Source organism: Vespa velutina, chromosome 2, assembly GCF_912470025.1.
Source record: "Vespa velutina chromosome 2, iVesVel2.1, whole genome shotgun sequence".
In the NCBI taxonomy this organism is placed as follows: domain Eukaryota; kingdom Metazoa; phylum Arthropoda; class Insecta; order Hymenoptera; family Vespidae; genus Vespa; species Vespa velutina.
Window position 1 is genome coordinate 10,921,433 of NC_062189.1, and position 16,114 is coordinate 10,937,546.

Genomic DNA, 16,114 nt, shown 5'->3' on the forward strand with positions numbered 1-16,114 from the left:
TCTACGCACGGACCATTGACCGTCATTCGTCAGACCATACGCTCCGCCCATATGAGACCGACCATACTTGCCCGAAGCACATTTTAATGTGCCGCCTTTCCTATCGCTTTGCGTATCTCACGCACACACTAATCGTAAATAACTCTTTCGTCTTTTTATCAATTCTTGTCTTATGCAGACAATACACGCAAGAATTGTCTTACTAGTCTAAAAGATTTTAATTTAAATAATTCAGTAAATTATTTGTCAATCCTAACAACACAAGTCACTATTTTTCGTTTACTTAATTAATAATCCACGATCGTGATAATAAATTGTTTTTCTTTTTTTTACATCAATCGATCTACCATTTATATCGAATTAGTTAAATATTCAATCAAAGTAAATATATACTATCATATGAATTAATGCGAAATAAAAAAATATCGATGATTTATTTTAAATTCTCGTTTTTTTCGGACAAACAAAGCCAATCTACAGAATTCAATATTTTTCCATAGCACTTGTTATAAAATATAAATGTATACTTTTCTTGGACGTACATAGTTACCAATTTCAAAAGTGTCGTTGACAATACTGTTTAGTTTCGCTCTCGATAAGACGTTAGAGAAGGGGGAAAGTGTAACGTAATGTTCTTCATGTAGATACCAACGTAAGTATGAGAACGTTTGTTCGTATTCGATTAAATGTTCGGATAATATTGACTTGAGACTGGAATTTAACAAAGTAATTTCTTTTTCTTTTTATATTCAATTGTTTAAACACATTTATTCTCACCGATTGACTTGCCAATCTTTTTTACGAATCATTTTTGGTATCGGAATTGGAATACCCGAAGGTGGTAAAGTTTGGAACGCTATCTCCGTCAATAAATTACGACTCAAATTACTTTGAAATTCCATGCCAACATTATTTTCGCCAAAAACGTCCTTGGAGTTCATTTGCTGTCGCGGCGTCAATTTATCTGTAATAGATAAGCGGTAAAAAAGAAGAGGATATCGGTAATGAAAGAAGGTTGAAATGAAATTTGCCAAAGAATTTTTCCACACTGTACATTGTACATACAGTGTAATACTTTGCTTTTTCCTATCCGAAATAATTTACATCTGACGACTGACATAAAACGAAAGTATATGTAATGGAAGAAAGATGATATCATAATTACATTAATGATGTATTTAAAAACTTATACGATAGTTTTTGACGATGAGAGAATGACATCTATAAACAAATCTTATGATACATTAATATTTTATATGCTTGGCATACTGCAGTTAAAGGCTGAACTTAATCCCACCACTGTAAAAAGGTAAAAATAGAAAAAGAGTCGCATAATAATTAATCTAAAATACATAAAATTGTCATTTTACGTATATATCAGAAAACGAAACGTAAGACTTACGATAATCTGCATCTTTATGCTGGACCGTGTTATGTAAAGTCAATGCAAGATATGTATGGTATTTTATATAACTGTTTTCCATTAAACTTAACTCTGTTACAGTATGTAATAGTTTCTTATAGTCCCAACAGCCTCGGATATGAACACACATTTCTACTAACTGTATTAAATAAGTGTCTGTGTTAGTATGTAATATATAATACAAATCTATATATGTATATAAGTGTATACAAGGGTGGTCGTTATTTGGTTCCTTCAGAAATTTTGATAAGTGCACAAGCTCAACTTAACTCGAAATAAATAAAAATAGTCATCTTCAAATTTTAAACTTTTGTCTTAATATTAAAGTGTGCATAATTTTTTATATTTTAATAAAATAGAGATTTTAAATATTTGTAAGTATCATTTAATTAAACAACGAAAGAAAACATAGAAATTTAACTCTTGTGTGGAAAAATCTCATGTATATTAAGAGTACTTTTTTTACCGAATAATCTTTTTCACAAAATAATATTTTATATCGATAAATATTGATGAACAAAAACGAAAAAAATTTAATTCCTAGACAAATCTCATATGTATTCAGGATATTTTGTCTGTTGAATATTATTCAAAATCCTTTCATAACTATTTCTTTAGTAGAGCCAGGAAAATGTTTATAATACAGTGAAATATAAGAATATTCAGCAAAAAAGTACTCTTAATACATGTGAGATTTTTCTAGTAGTTAAATTTTTGTTTTCTTTGCTTGTTTTAATAAACGATATCTAAAATTATTTAAAATCTCTATTTAAATATAAAAAAATATATACCCTTTGGCACACTTTAATATTAAAATAAAGATATGAAATTTGAAGATGATTTTTTTTTAGTTATTTTAAGCTGAATGTTGAGATTGCATCATCAGATTCAAAATAATGACCATCTTAATATACATACATTGTTAACAGTCGTCATTAGATCTTCAAATTCTTCCGTTAACAAACAATGCCTTGTGAACTTTATCTAAATATTCTCTGTGGACTGAAATAGAAAAAAAATAATGTTATACGATAAAAAATTGTAGATGTAACATACAGTAGATTTTTTTAAAAATCTATACCAGATATAACTCTATCGAGACTATCAGCTTGAGTTAAAGATTGATCAAACATGAATCCTAAACTTTGCAATACTTGTCCTGATAGATAAGCATGAATCGATCCTATAGCATGCAATAACCAGAAACGTAAACTTTCAAGACGTCTTATTTGGAAGTGTTCGATATTGTTTTTAGCATGTAGTGACTTTAAACCTTCCAGATCTAAAAGCAAAGAAGTTAAATTTATATGTATTTTTTGTAAATATAAATTTAATTATGATCAGAAATGTAATATTTTACCCACGAATTTCAAATTATTTAACGTCCATAAGGCCCACTTTAATTTCAATTGAAATCGAAATATTTCGTTATACTTAATTAGAATGTCTTCATTTAAGATAATATTTATGGGCCATCCTGTTGCATAATACAGTGTTATACTATCTACAGCCTGTACCACTTGATGCGTACTAACATCTTGTACTATAATAGACCAATGTGAACTAGAATCTGGCCATTGTTGAGAAAGTATTTCTTCTAATATGCATGATAAAAAATATGAATTATTCCACATTTGATTGGTTTCTATCTATAAAAAGCATGCTATTAATTTAGATATTTCGTATCATGTTATAACAATGATTGATAAATAAAATTCTGCTGTACCTCATGAAATAATATCTGATAAAATTTATTCATAATATGGCCAGCCTCCATCATATAAACGGATCTCATTAATCTTAAATGTGCTTCTAATTTATATTCCTGCATCATTATATTTTTTACTAACTTAGTTGCACTACTGTAGCGTAAATCTAAAATTTCAGACAATATTTTTTCTAAAATTTTCTTTAATGGCAACGCATGTTCCGCAACTTTCTGTAATCTATAATCACATATATTTTTATTATATAGATTGAATAAATATAAAAATTTGATAATACAGTACCTATTAAACAATTTGTTTCTACGTTTGTTACAAGAGTTAACAGATATACACTTGCTACCATCTACTATATCTTGTCCATATAAAGCTGGTGGTATATAATCTTTAAAGGCTTTCATTAAAAACGGATTATTCATTGCTGATAATTGTTGTATTATATTCTTTTCTAAGTCTTCATCATACTCTGAAATAAACGAAATTCCATCTACTTCTGATGGTGAAATATCAATTAATTCTTCTGATTGAGTTGTATATTTGCATATTTCAGACAATAATAAGGTATAAAATTCATCCTTTAGAGAAATTCTCTCTTCTGAAAGAAAACGATTATATTTATAAAATATAAAAATAAAATAGATTAATTACTGCAAGTGAACATACCATCAGATTTCATTTTTTGATTCCACATTTCCGTGATACGATTTAACGATACAAGTAAGTCAATACTGTGCCCAATATGTTGTACCTTGTTAATTAGTAAGTGCATAATATTATCTTTTAAACAAATATCATCCAAAGGTCTTGTCAGAAATTTTACACACTGGTCTTTATTTTTTGCAACTTTTTCATCTGAAATTCTAATATGTATATGTGTATATATATGTATGTGTGTGTAAGTAATTTTTATTAAATATCTGACAACTATTTTAATATCTTTTACTTTTCTATTATAAATTCGTCTCTCCAATCTTCTAAACGTCCTTCACCTAATAATGTATCAATAATATTCAAATATACAGGAATAGTAGATAAATATAAATTAACACATATATTTGTCTTCTCTTGACAGTGAGAATTTGTTATTTCCAATAGCAAATTTGAAAGTAATTTGGAAGCACAATTCCAATTAGATGATAATTTCCAGTTGGATACAGATATTTTATGAACTTGGTGTAATATTTTTATTCTTTTTAAAGGCTTTTTTAGACGGGCTAATAAAGACAAAAGCGTTTGGCTACTAGCTGCAAAGATGACAGTAATTAATAAATGTAAATATAATACATAACATTACTTATACCTTGTGCTGTAATATCTTTCTCTATGTTTATAATCTCCATTCTAAAACTTAAGAGCTTTTCTTTGATCGCAGCATTATATGCTTCGTATATAAATGGTGGTTTTTTATATCCTATGTAACTTGTATCTGTACTCAATAATTCTTTGTCGAATTGTTCTATATCGTGTATCATAGACAAATATTCACAAAATGGAGATAACATATTTTGAAAAGCAACCTGTAAGAATAATTTATAAAAATAATTGTATTTATATTGCCATATAATTTCTTGAACACTTACAGTAGTTAAACTTGGTATAGATACATTAGGACGAATGTGAAATAAAAATTCATTTTCTTGCTTAAATATAGTCATCTGTGTCTGAACATGGAACATCCACAATATTTCTTTACACACTTGGTATTCATTAAGTAGAATAACATCAGATAAATCCTTATAAACTGTTTCATGCCTGTTTAATACATTAGATTACTTGGAAATATTGCATTACATAACATGCTAAGGTCTGCAAAGAAATTACCAAATTTGACAAAAATGTGCATCAGGATATTTGCTGTTAACAGGATATTTATAAATTATCGATTCGTTCCACCATGTATTTTGGACATTTGACATCAACCATTTTCTTGATTCAACTTCTTTTATTAATGACTGCATTACTATATCAGACCCATATTTAGCATCACCTATTGATTCTGCAGATAATATACCATCTACAGTTGTCAGAGTTGTTTCAAAGGGAACACAAGAAAGATTTGGTACTTCTGCATCGTCTGACCACTCCTACATACAGGTAAATCTATGAATTAAGATATCAAAGACAAATGTCTACTATATTAAACGCTTACATCGCTACTTTCGTCATTCTTAAAATCACAAAAGAAATCTTCTTCTCCTTCTTTCAAATAATGTGCCCAATCGATCTCTTGAATAGCATCTTTTTCACTTGCAATAGTGACATTAGAATTAAATTCTCCTTGATAGGATTTTAAATTATTCAAATCTGCTTTGTCGATATCAGATGATAAATCTAATAACAAAGCCAGCAAAGACCATTGCAAGTCATACTGCGGATGATGGTCGAAATCAAAACTAGTTAGAAAGAAATCAACGAGTTCTTGAAACTTTTTAGCCTCTTTAAATTTCCCATATATGGATAATTTGGTAATAATATTGTTGATAGATTGTTTCGTTGCATGACTGTTAACCGAAAGATATTGATGATGTTTAATGTTGGAAACAGCAAAACGTTCGCAAATTTGAAATCCTTCTTCATCTTCCTATAATTGGAAAAGAATGAAAGAAATTCATATTGACGAGGAACAATTTTGGAGTTATTTAAAAAAAAAGTCTAGTATAATAAAAATCATAAAATCTAATATAACCTACTTCGAAATCAGTTATCACCGTGATCAAAAGTTTTATATCACTTTGTATATCCTTCAAGATTTTTGTTCCCATTATTTACGATTGTCGCATTTAAATGGATTAATTATTCCCTCATTAAAGAGAAATAAACAGAACATTGCAAGTAAACAAGCCTTTTACGGTCATGTGGCGCTGACGTCGTCATTCAGACATTTTGGCGGTAAATATTTTTTGTATCACGCATAAAAGTAATAAAGTCATATGTTTTTCTAATCTAACTTAATTCTAATATAAGTAACTGTCTGTGTATCTTAGTAACTGTTTTAATATATTAGCTTCAAATGTATTCTTTTTGGCAATATTCTTTTATTTAAATACATAATTATAATATATTAGTTTATACATAAATAAATGTACATAATTAAAATTGTATGTATGAGATAAAAAAGGAAAATATAATAAGAATATATAAACTCATGAAATATAATGCCAATATAATTTATTACTTATCTATCAGGTATAAATAAATTATACTAACATTTAGTGTTCAATTAATCCAATGATGATTTATGATTTCTAACAGTGAAAATGGTAATATATGTTAAATTAATATATTTAAGAATATTTATTAACTCTAAATAAGACTATCACGGATCTTTCAAAGACAATGGTATATGTATTTCAATTATAGTATACAATGTAATTTAATTTTAATGCAGCTATGAAAAGCTACAAATATAACGTAGAACATAATACTTTAAAAACGAGACAATTATTTTAAACATGTATATAAAAATCATGCAATACAAAATACTATCAAGATTCTAAGATTACACTGTATACTTGACGCAAATTGTATAGTATTTTCAGATTTAAATCTTGCGTACTTGCTGCTATTTATTTAATAAAGATAATTCTTACATATACATGTATGCATATATGTATATATATGCATATGTATTTCTACACACACGCACGTGCACACACACACATATACATAAAAGAGCATGGAAAGTAAAGAAAGTAATGTGTAATAAAATGCAATACCATCATCTACGAAAAAAAAAGAAAATATTAATGCACACATACATACATACACACACGCGCGCGACATCGGAAAAGAAAAAAGAAAAAATGGAGAAATATTAGAAAATGTAAATATTTTATCTAAATATTTCAGGATATAACTATTTTAAACACTATTTTTGTACGTTAAGGTGATCTTGATAAGAAAAATAATAAATAAGAATAACAGAGAAGAATTTAAAAAATAATTATTTAAAGTAGATACGCGAAAAAAGAAAATTTTGCACTTTTTAGTTAATCATTCATAAGGAGACATTTACTTCTTCTATCGTAGAAATAAGATTATCAAGCCCAAATAGAAAGCCTTCTTCGTGATTGCCCTGCTCCCATGGATGTCTATGTGTCACTTTAAGGCCATCTGGCAGTTCGCAAGTTTTTGCAAAATCTATTAACCAAACTCCAACTTTTTCGTTATCATAAATCATAAAAATACTGCTACCGATGATCTAAAAGATAAACAATGTTAATTTACATATCAATTATAATTCAACGTATGGTATACGTGATCAAATACATACTTCATGAGTTTGAAAATATTTGGATTTTTCGATTTTCGTTCTTAAATTCTTAAGACGAATCAGAAGATTTTTACGAGTTTCCTCTTTCTTTCCAAGAAACGTTTTCATTGTACCTAACACCTCTTTATGCGATTTAACTTTTTTCAGATCTGTGATGGGGGGTACCCCAGGTAATTTCATAGCTTCAATTCTGAATCCATGACTACATGTCGAACTTTGTTGTTCACGAAATTGCATATATCGTAATTTGGTTACAGCACGTTGTTCGTGTTCCTGTTTTGTAGGTGCATTCAGATCAACAGCAATCATCTTTTGGTATAGATCCGGTCTCGCCATAGTCTTTGAAACTTCCGATTCTAAAAACGTTCGTGTCCCCATTTTAATGTCCATCACGTGAGGATCGTTAAAACCAAATAGTAAATCCTGTAACTCGATAAATGTATCTCCTTTGTACTCGACCTCCCTGTAATACCTAAATAATGCAATAATACTGATTATTGATTTGTTCACAAAAATAATAATGTTAATTTAATTAACAAATTTCGGATATCACAATGATTTTACTGTAATTGTAAGCAACTTAAACCTACATATTGCTACCATTCTTTTTATTCGCATTCAATAACTAAGGCAAAAACTGATCATTAGCTTTTATTTATCGGACGTTATATTAATTATTTATTAATTAGTTATATAACTATATACCTAGTTATATTAGTTATATGTATATATCAGTTATATATATATATACATACCTAGGAATGCAATCTCGAAATGCTTCATCTTTACTTAAAGCTTCATATACAATGCGTTCAGTATTCTCATTTCCTCCACTTTTTCTTTTCCATACTGTACCAGGTCCAGCAGGTGCAAAACCATCAGGATGTCCAGATAATTGGAACCAAGATTTCAATCTATTTTTTAGCAATACGTCGCTAGCTGGTGCAGTAAGATCCAAAGCATTCTAAAAGGTAAACAAAATCATGTTAATTAGTAAGAATTCATAAATCCATTCCTTTTTTACTTTCATCGTCTACGTTAGATACTTACCAATGCAAGAAACTTCAAAGATAAATCTTCATCAGGCATAGTGGTATCAGAAAGAACAAGCGGAAATTGTTCCATCTTTTTGATAGTAGCCGCATCATTCGGCAATTTGACGATCGAATTGACGCTCCTTGGTCCAGCACTGTTGGACCGATTGGTACCAACGGAAGTACTTCTCCTCCATTGCCGAAAGGCACTGTAATTGCTATTACTGGAGGATGCATCCTTTTGCCGTCGTGTATCTTTGTGTGTTGTAGAATCATGATTTATTCGGCTTTGCTCCTTGTTGGAAGACTGTAACAAGAAAAACCTACTAAGAATTTAATTCAGTCGAAATCATATGTTTCATCTTTTATAATACATATTTAACCTTTTTTGACATATCAAATGCTTGGGAATAATTTCCCTAATTTTTTTCATTTTTCTAAGAAATAAAAAAGGCCAAAAAATGTTTATAGTGTTATATGACTTTGAAGTCACATAACGTTATAAACTCATATATTTTCATTTTATAAAACTTTTTTTATTTTTTCTTCACATAAGTATCACAATTTTATATACCAAAAGTTAATATAAATTATACTTAGTATAGTATAATATTATACTAATATAAAACTTATATATTATTAATTTCATATTATTTAATTTTTGGTTAGTTACAAACAAAAAGGAATAAATTTTGTTAATCTTTATAATATCATATAATTTTGAAGTTATATATTCATATACCTGCATTTTCTAAATATTTTTGCTAATTTTTCTTAATGAAAGTATCAATTAATATATATAATATTTATAATATAATTATACTAATATAAAAATTATATTATATACATTTTTCATTATATGTAATTTTTTATTAGACGTAAACAAAAAGAGACTGGATCTTATTTAAACATAGAAGGTTAAGAAAATTATTATTAATATATAAACATACTTGAATCAAACTGGTCACTGAAAACTAACAAACAGCAAATGAACATTTCATCTCTCTTAATTTATAGAAATTATTAAGTGTATAAATAAGTTTGTTGGTACCTTTTTAACATGATTTTCCTGAAATGATATTTAAAAAAACATGAAAAACATGCTAATTTTCAAAATAATCCCAATAATTCCACATATTTTCAATTTTCCTATCTTTCGGGCAGCTAACGAATCCCGTTACAGTAAATAGATGATAGTTTTGATTCAATAAAATCAATGATGCTTTTTCGAACACATTAAAAGATTTAGTCTCTATAAAGAAATCTACTAAGTGATGCTGCAATGATCGGGATAGATGATAATTCAATAGGACAAGATCTCAGGAATAATCTGCATGAGGCAGAATTTCCCAAACCAGATAAATCAGGATCTCCAGGATTCTTTCGTCATATGTGGTTGTGCGTTATTTGTCGTGTAGCAGAATCACTTGTCTGGTTCCACTGCCGGTAAAAGGTCTTTTGCGTCACTACAATTAATCACTTATTACTGATAACGCTCAGAAATAATCGTTTCACCGAGCTTGAACAATTCATAATAAACATCATATTCGAAAGTCCACAAAATTCTTCGTTCTCCAATTTGTAGGACATTCCACTGCGTTATGCATCAGTAATATCAAAATTCCAACTTCGAAACTTTTGAAACCACTATTTGCACGTTTTATGGATGACAACATCTTCACTTAAAACGAAATAAATCATTTCCGCAAATTCAATAAAATATTTCTTTAACTGAAAGTTAAAAAGAATATAGCGTCTAATGTGCTTCTTCTAAAAAATGGGACAAACTACTGTTTTTTGAAGTTATTTCCCGAGCAGAATAAAGTTACATAGTGCATTTAAAAGAGCAACATTGATACTTTAAAATCCCAAATCGATAGGAAAACATGTTTATTTAAAACAGAATTATAATTGATTGAATCTAAAGTACCGAAGTTATTAGTATATCTAACACTAAAAGTAGGATTACATACGATCACTATCTGTATCGATATTCGATGTCGATCTTATCGTATTATAGAAAAAAAAGAGAGAAAGAGAAAATGTTATATCAAGAATTAATACTTCCAATAGAAATGAACAGTGAGTACAAACAACGTTTTTGCGTTATCTTCCTATATCAAAAATTTATTGCATAACAGTAAGAATAAACGTGTTAAAACGCAGGAGCGCGGAGACACTTTACAAAGATGTCAAAGTATATGTAACGGGAGAAATAACGCATAATATATCATGAGTACATTTTCTAGGTAAAAGCGCGCGTGGCACTTTTAATGGTAATAAAGTAATCAATTCTCTCTCTCTCTCTCTCTCTCTCTCTCTCTCTCTCTCTCTCTCTCTCTCTTTTTCTCTCTTTCACAATAACGTGACTTATGTATAGTCTCTAATGATCTCGTTTACTGACACGCGTTATAGAAAAAGAACGCAATTTATAATTCCCAAGATCTATATAAGCCGGTAATTATAAGTGATATTTTTCATTTTTAAAATAAAATTCATGTTGAGATTCTTGGATTATTTACAAAATATTTTTCTATTATGGCAAATAAGAAAGATAAGTACTATATTTATCCTTGAAGGATAATAATTTTATGTTATCTTAGCATTTTAAGAATTATATATTTTGTCAACTTTTAAATTTATATTTTATATATCAACATTTTATAATTATATAATAATATAATAATAACTTTAAAAAATATATATATATTATATATCATCCATTTACAAAAGACATCTATATATATATAATTAAAAACTACTAAGAAATAAGTTATATAAATTTAAAATTTGATAAACTATATAACAAAAAATATAATTTATTATATTTATATAATAAAATATGTATATTATTATATAAAATATTATTTTAAAAAATATTATTATTATATAAATATAAGTTATATTTATATAATAAAACGTTTATATAAGTATATTAAAAGAAAAGAAAGGTTTGTATATTTTGCTTTATCTAATCGAATATTTTCGTTCGATGTTACGAAGTTGAAATCGTTGACGAAGACGACAAATGAAGATGACAAATACACGTTCAATGATTGCGATGCCATCAATTTTTATAGCTTTGTTATTATTTTATAACGTAGATATCTTGTATACAGTACTTGTTTGTTCTCCATCTTAAATGGCAAGGATAGACTATGTGGTAAAAGAGAGTATTGATATTCGTACATATATAGCATAAGTTATTATCGATGTTCGTTATAATGGTCACCACGTTTTCATAGTTAAAACCGCATTTTAAATGAAGAACAGGCGGGAAGGAGACCGGGTGTATCACGGAATTCAATGAATTGCGACGCGTCACTCATTCTAATTCTATTTTACAAGGTAAAGAAACCTAGAGGGCACGAGGAAATTGAATTAGCAAATTACGTTTGACCAACAGATACAACGGTCTTCTCTTTCAATAGAATAACGTAAGATAAGTAGATAGCATCGAGGTCAAAAAGCGATTGCAAATTCTTCAGCTATTACTATGTACGTAAGGTATTTGCGAAATCGAATAACATTTCTTTCTCTCTCTCTCCCCTCCCTCCTCTCTCAAAACTCTTTAGAAAGAATTATAAACAAAACGATTTCTTCGATTCTTTCGTTTCCGTCCTTGCATATGTATGTGTATGCAATCGATAACGATCTCTTAGCTACGATCTCGTTTACGTCAACCGTCAAATAAATTCAAAGTTCGCGCCCTAATTTGAATAAACTCATAACGTATACACGAAATCATTGCTTTTTTGTTCTCTCTCTTTCTTTCTTTCTTTCCTCCTTCCCTTTTGATGATCTTTCACGTCAAATTTCACAATAGAATTCCCATCGATGAAGCTTTATTGTAACGACACAACGATGACAACGACCTAAGCCTTGCACACGTGTATCGATTTACGTGCCAAACGATCGAATAAAAAAGTTAAACGACCGTGATGCATTATTATCAATGGTAAAAAACGTCAGTGATGTTTTCATACCGTCCAATGACACTTTACATTCTATTAGATTTGTTCGATGAATTTATCTTCGTCAATTTACTGATTTTTTTTTGAGATAATAATAATAACAATAATAATAATAATATTCGACGTAATCCTCAAATAATTATTACATAAACTTTAATCAAAATTCGTACTTACCAATGAAGTTATTATCATTTTTATTCTTATGAATGTTTAAAAAAATAGGAAAATATTGTTATGAGTTAGACATTATACCTTTCTCTTTCTAATCAAGGTAATTATGATCATAAGAAAATGAACGGAATGACGGTAACAATGACTCTGGGATCAAGCAAAGTTACCGTGACATGAATACTGTAACGATCTCGTTTCGATATTACACAAACCTTCCTTGTACTCATATTATCTCGTATGAGAGAGAGAGAGAGAGAGAGAGAGAGAGAGAGAGAGAGCTATTGTTAGATTTTAATTTCATCTAATTGTATTTTGTCATCTTGTACATATTGCGATTATGGAAAGAGACATTAAAACAAAGGGGAGAAAAAGGTAAAAATTAAAAGATTGTCAACGATAAATCATTACATTAATCAGAAAGGACATTAATGCTAACTGGGTACATCGTAGGTCAATTACTACATTTTTTACTTATCTTTGGACATAAACAAAACAAAAAAGTAAATTACTTAATCGTCACTTAACTGACCATTTGAAAAGCCAAACCGATCCATTCCAATTTTAGTAAATTTCTCTATTTGAACATGATGATTAATGCTTCAAACTTGAGAGGCTTCATTATTATGAGTCGGGATTGCGAAGTTACCGTAAATGGATAGGGGAATAAAGAGGAAAAGAGAGGGAGAAAGAAAAGGAGGATATCGTTTCTTTCGACCTTCAATAGATTTTAACGATCTTCTCGCATTTCGTTATAGGTACAATAAAAAAATCACACGATCTTTCTTTGTTTGAATATTTTTAATTATCAAAAATAAATGAATTACAATTTTAACCTTGAATTGATCATTAAAGTCGATCCGCGAATTTCAAATTCTAAACAAAATGCGACAATTTTTTACTTCTTTTTTCTTTCAGTTATACAACCATGTATGTATGTGTGTGTTTGTTACGATACCTTTTCTAAGATATTCTTTCTTTTAAGTTCAGTGATTGAAATTCGATGATTTTTATTAAAATAAAAAAATTAAATCTCTCTCTCTCTCTTTCTCTTTCTTCTTTTTAGAAAAGGAATTATAAAAACAAAGAAAAAGAAAGAAATAAAGCATTCTATCGTTTCTTTTTATGCATTCATTTATCTTTTTCTTCGTAAACGTTTTTTTTTAATATATTTGCATTCTCGTGATTGATAATATGTAGAGAAAATGAATTATTTATAACTTTCCGACGATTTACAGAGTACACTCACTTGAGGGTAAATACGTTATGAAGTAACGAGCTAACCTATATATATTAAGATGAAAATTGATTGATCATTTATTTTCTGGCATGTTTCCAATCAATTTCAACAAAAATCCATGAAGATGAGTCACGATATTAAAATTTTGAAAAAAGATAGAAGAGAGAGAAAGAGAGAGAGAGAGAGAGAGAGAAAGAGAGAAAGAGAGAAAGAGAGAGAGAACTACACCGGATAAAAGCAATGACGTAAATGTCGGTCAAGTTTCGTTGAAACCCACATTACAAGCTTGCTCGACCACGAGATTAAATAGTATCACGAAGCGAGAGAGCAGAGAGCGGTGTAACGAGTATACGTATAACGGGTCAATGATCTTCCGTTGGAAAGCGGGTAGTTTCACGAATCAACGAGGGCATGAACTCTTTATGCCGACGTCAGCATTGACGCTCTACGTTATGCACGATACTCATCTCTTTTATTCATAGACAGGAGATATCATCATACTCCTCTCTTAAATGTTGCCTACGTGAGGACAATCATTTTACAATGATTCTATATAGAATGAATATTCAAAGTACAAAAAAGATTTTTGAAAATATATCTCTTATAGATCTAATTGATAATCATAAATGTATTTACTCGTTGCAATCTGAATGATGTACTTTTAACGATGTTCTATTATTTATTTTGTTTACGTACACAATTTTCTTGTTTCATTCAAAGTTTCATTCTTTGACTATAAAGTAGTAGCATGTTTATATAAAGTATAAACTGGTTTATAAAGATCTTACCTAATAGCAAAAAAGTTATATATAAAATATTATAATATAGTTCAGAGTTCTACAAAGCAAGTATTTTCCTAGATTTCAAATTTAAAATATCAGAACAGACTCTTTCTCGTTTTATCATTCTTTTATCAGAAGCAGAATTGTTATCTGGGAAATGAAAACAAAGATATCGTGGAGGTTGAATAAAATGAGGTGTTTCTAGTTCGCTGAAAGCCACACCCACAATTTTGGTTCGAAGATATGTATTACATAGAAGAAAAATATTGAAATATTGAGAAATTTTTAAACATATAATTTATAGCTTTAAATTATCTCATGCTTGTTTATATAAGATTGTATTAATAGTATATTAATAATGTACAAATAATTGACATAACTGGTAGGTTTAGATCAATAAATATAAACGTAGAAGCAAAGATTAATGGTTCAAGATAACAATCTTATTCTCATCAAATAGGTTTGCATACCTTGTTGAAGTGAGCCTGCAGAAGCCGCTCATACTGATCGACAGCACGCAAACAAAGTCTCGTGGTAAATGTTTCCATTCGCGTTGGTAGGGGCGCGTGGCACACGCTACTTGACATTATTCCTTTTTTTCTACACTCCTATCTCTTTATTTTCCTTCTTTTTCCTTCTTTTCAAATTATGCACACACTTTCTATATGCAAGTATAAAGCATCACTTATAGATATGAAATAGACACGCACATGACTTACGAATCATCGATATACATAGAATAAAGTTAAAAATCAAGCTAACCTCTCAAGTACCTCTAGACATTAAAGTAAATTATATTCAGAAGGTTATCACTTGTTGTTCTTTTATATGTGTTGAGACAGATGTAGAAAGAAAACACCATAAGAAAAACTTGCGTACGCGCCGTAGAAATGAAAATCAGTCAAAAAAGAGAAAGCGACTGTTGCGTCCTTCAACCAATGAGGATGCAAGAATATCAATCGGGGGATACGATTTGATTGGTCGTACTAAAGATAAATTTATTTTTTTTTTTCTTTGGTTTGACTTTTTTTAATCTTCTTCAATGAATTTTATTTATATTTTGAAAATTTAAATTGCACGTTAATTTTTTATTTATTCTCTATTACAAGAAAGTTCAAGCAACGTGTATATAAAAGAGAAAGAGAAAGATGATGAATCGCTGGAGTGAAATACACCAAACACCTTTCTCGATGTTTCGCGATATACTGACTGCCCAAGGAAGCACAAGAGTAATTTTATCGGCTCGCTTCTTTTTTGCGACGAAGCGTCGAGTACCGACGTCGAATAGCGGCGTCAAGCCGCCGCCAGACTTGCGTAGATACGTTTCACACACTCGCGTTGAATAGTGCACGAGAGTCGATGATTATTCAGGTCACAGCCCCCTGCATCCTTTATTTCGAAGAAAGTGCCTTTATTTTTCGAACGTTGCAATTAAAGATATATGTTTGTTTAATATGCATGAATATATTTATCATGATTTTTAATAAAAAAAAACT

The 16,114-nt window shown here is 29.1% G+C and overlaps 2 protein-coding genes across 4 annotated transcripts in view; both read right to left on the reverse strand.

Annotated features, from left to right (window-relative positions):
- Positions 1-439: 439 nt before the first annotated feature.
- LOC124946446 (gamma-tubulin complex component 5) lies at positions 440-6,029 on the reverse strand. Its single transcript, XM_047487164.1, is given in 15 exon segments — positions 440-1,299; positions 1,403-1,562; positions 2,342-2,392; positions 2,394-2,425; positions 2,505-2,705; positions 2,784-3,072; positions 3,150-3,369; positions 3,433-3,742; positions 3,811-4,007; positions 4,091-4,391; positions 4,448-4,664; positions 4,728-4,899; positions 4,969-5,231; positions 5,297-5,728; positions 5,838-6,029. Coding segments are annotated over 15 exon segments (2,964 nt in total). The 5' UTR covers positions 5,910-6,029; the 3' UTR covers positions 440-1,252.
- A 243-nt stretch (positions 6,030-6,272) lies between these two features.
- LOC124946434 (inositol-trisphosphate 3-kinase homolog) overlaps positions 6,273-16,114 on the reverse strand; it is a 9,984-nt gene continuing 142 nt past the window's right edge. The window contains exons 1-6 of one of the 3 annotated variants that reach the window (XM_047487134.1): positions 15,381-16,114; positions 15,089-15,279; positions 8,471-8,761; positions 8,176-8,384; positions 7,421-7,892; positions 6,275-7,348 (exon numbers count right to left, since the gene is read on the reverse strand). The exon at positions 15,381-16,114 is cut by the window's right edge and continues 139 nt beyond it. In XM_047487134.1, the coding sequence (XP_047343090.1) occupies positions 7,145-7,348; positions 7,421-7,892; positions 8,176-8,384; positions 8,471-8,761; positions 15,089-15,205 (1,293 nt within the window). In that variant the 5' untranslated portion in view covers positions 15,206-15,279; positions 15,381-16,114 and the 3' untranslated portion in view covers positions 6,275-7,144. Of the gene's footprint in view, positions 7,349-7,420; positions 7,893-8,175; positions 8,385-8,470; positions 8,778-15,088 lie in introns of all 3 variants that reach the window. The other 2 variants (XM_047487135.1, XM_047487133.1) reach the window with 2 other exon arrangements.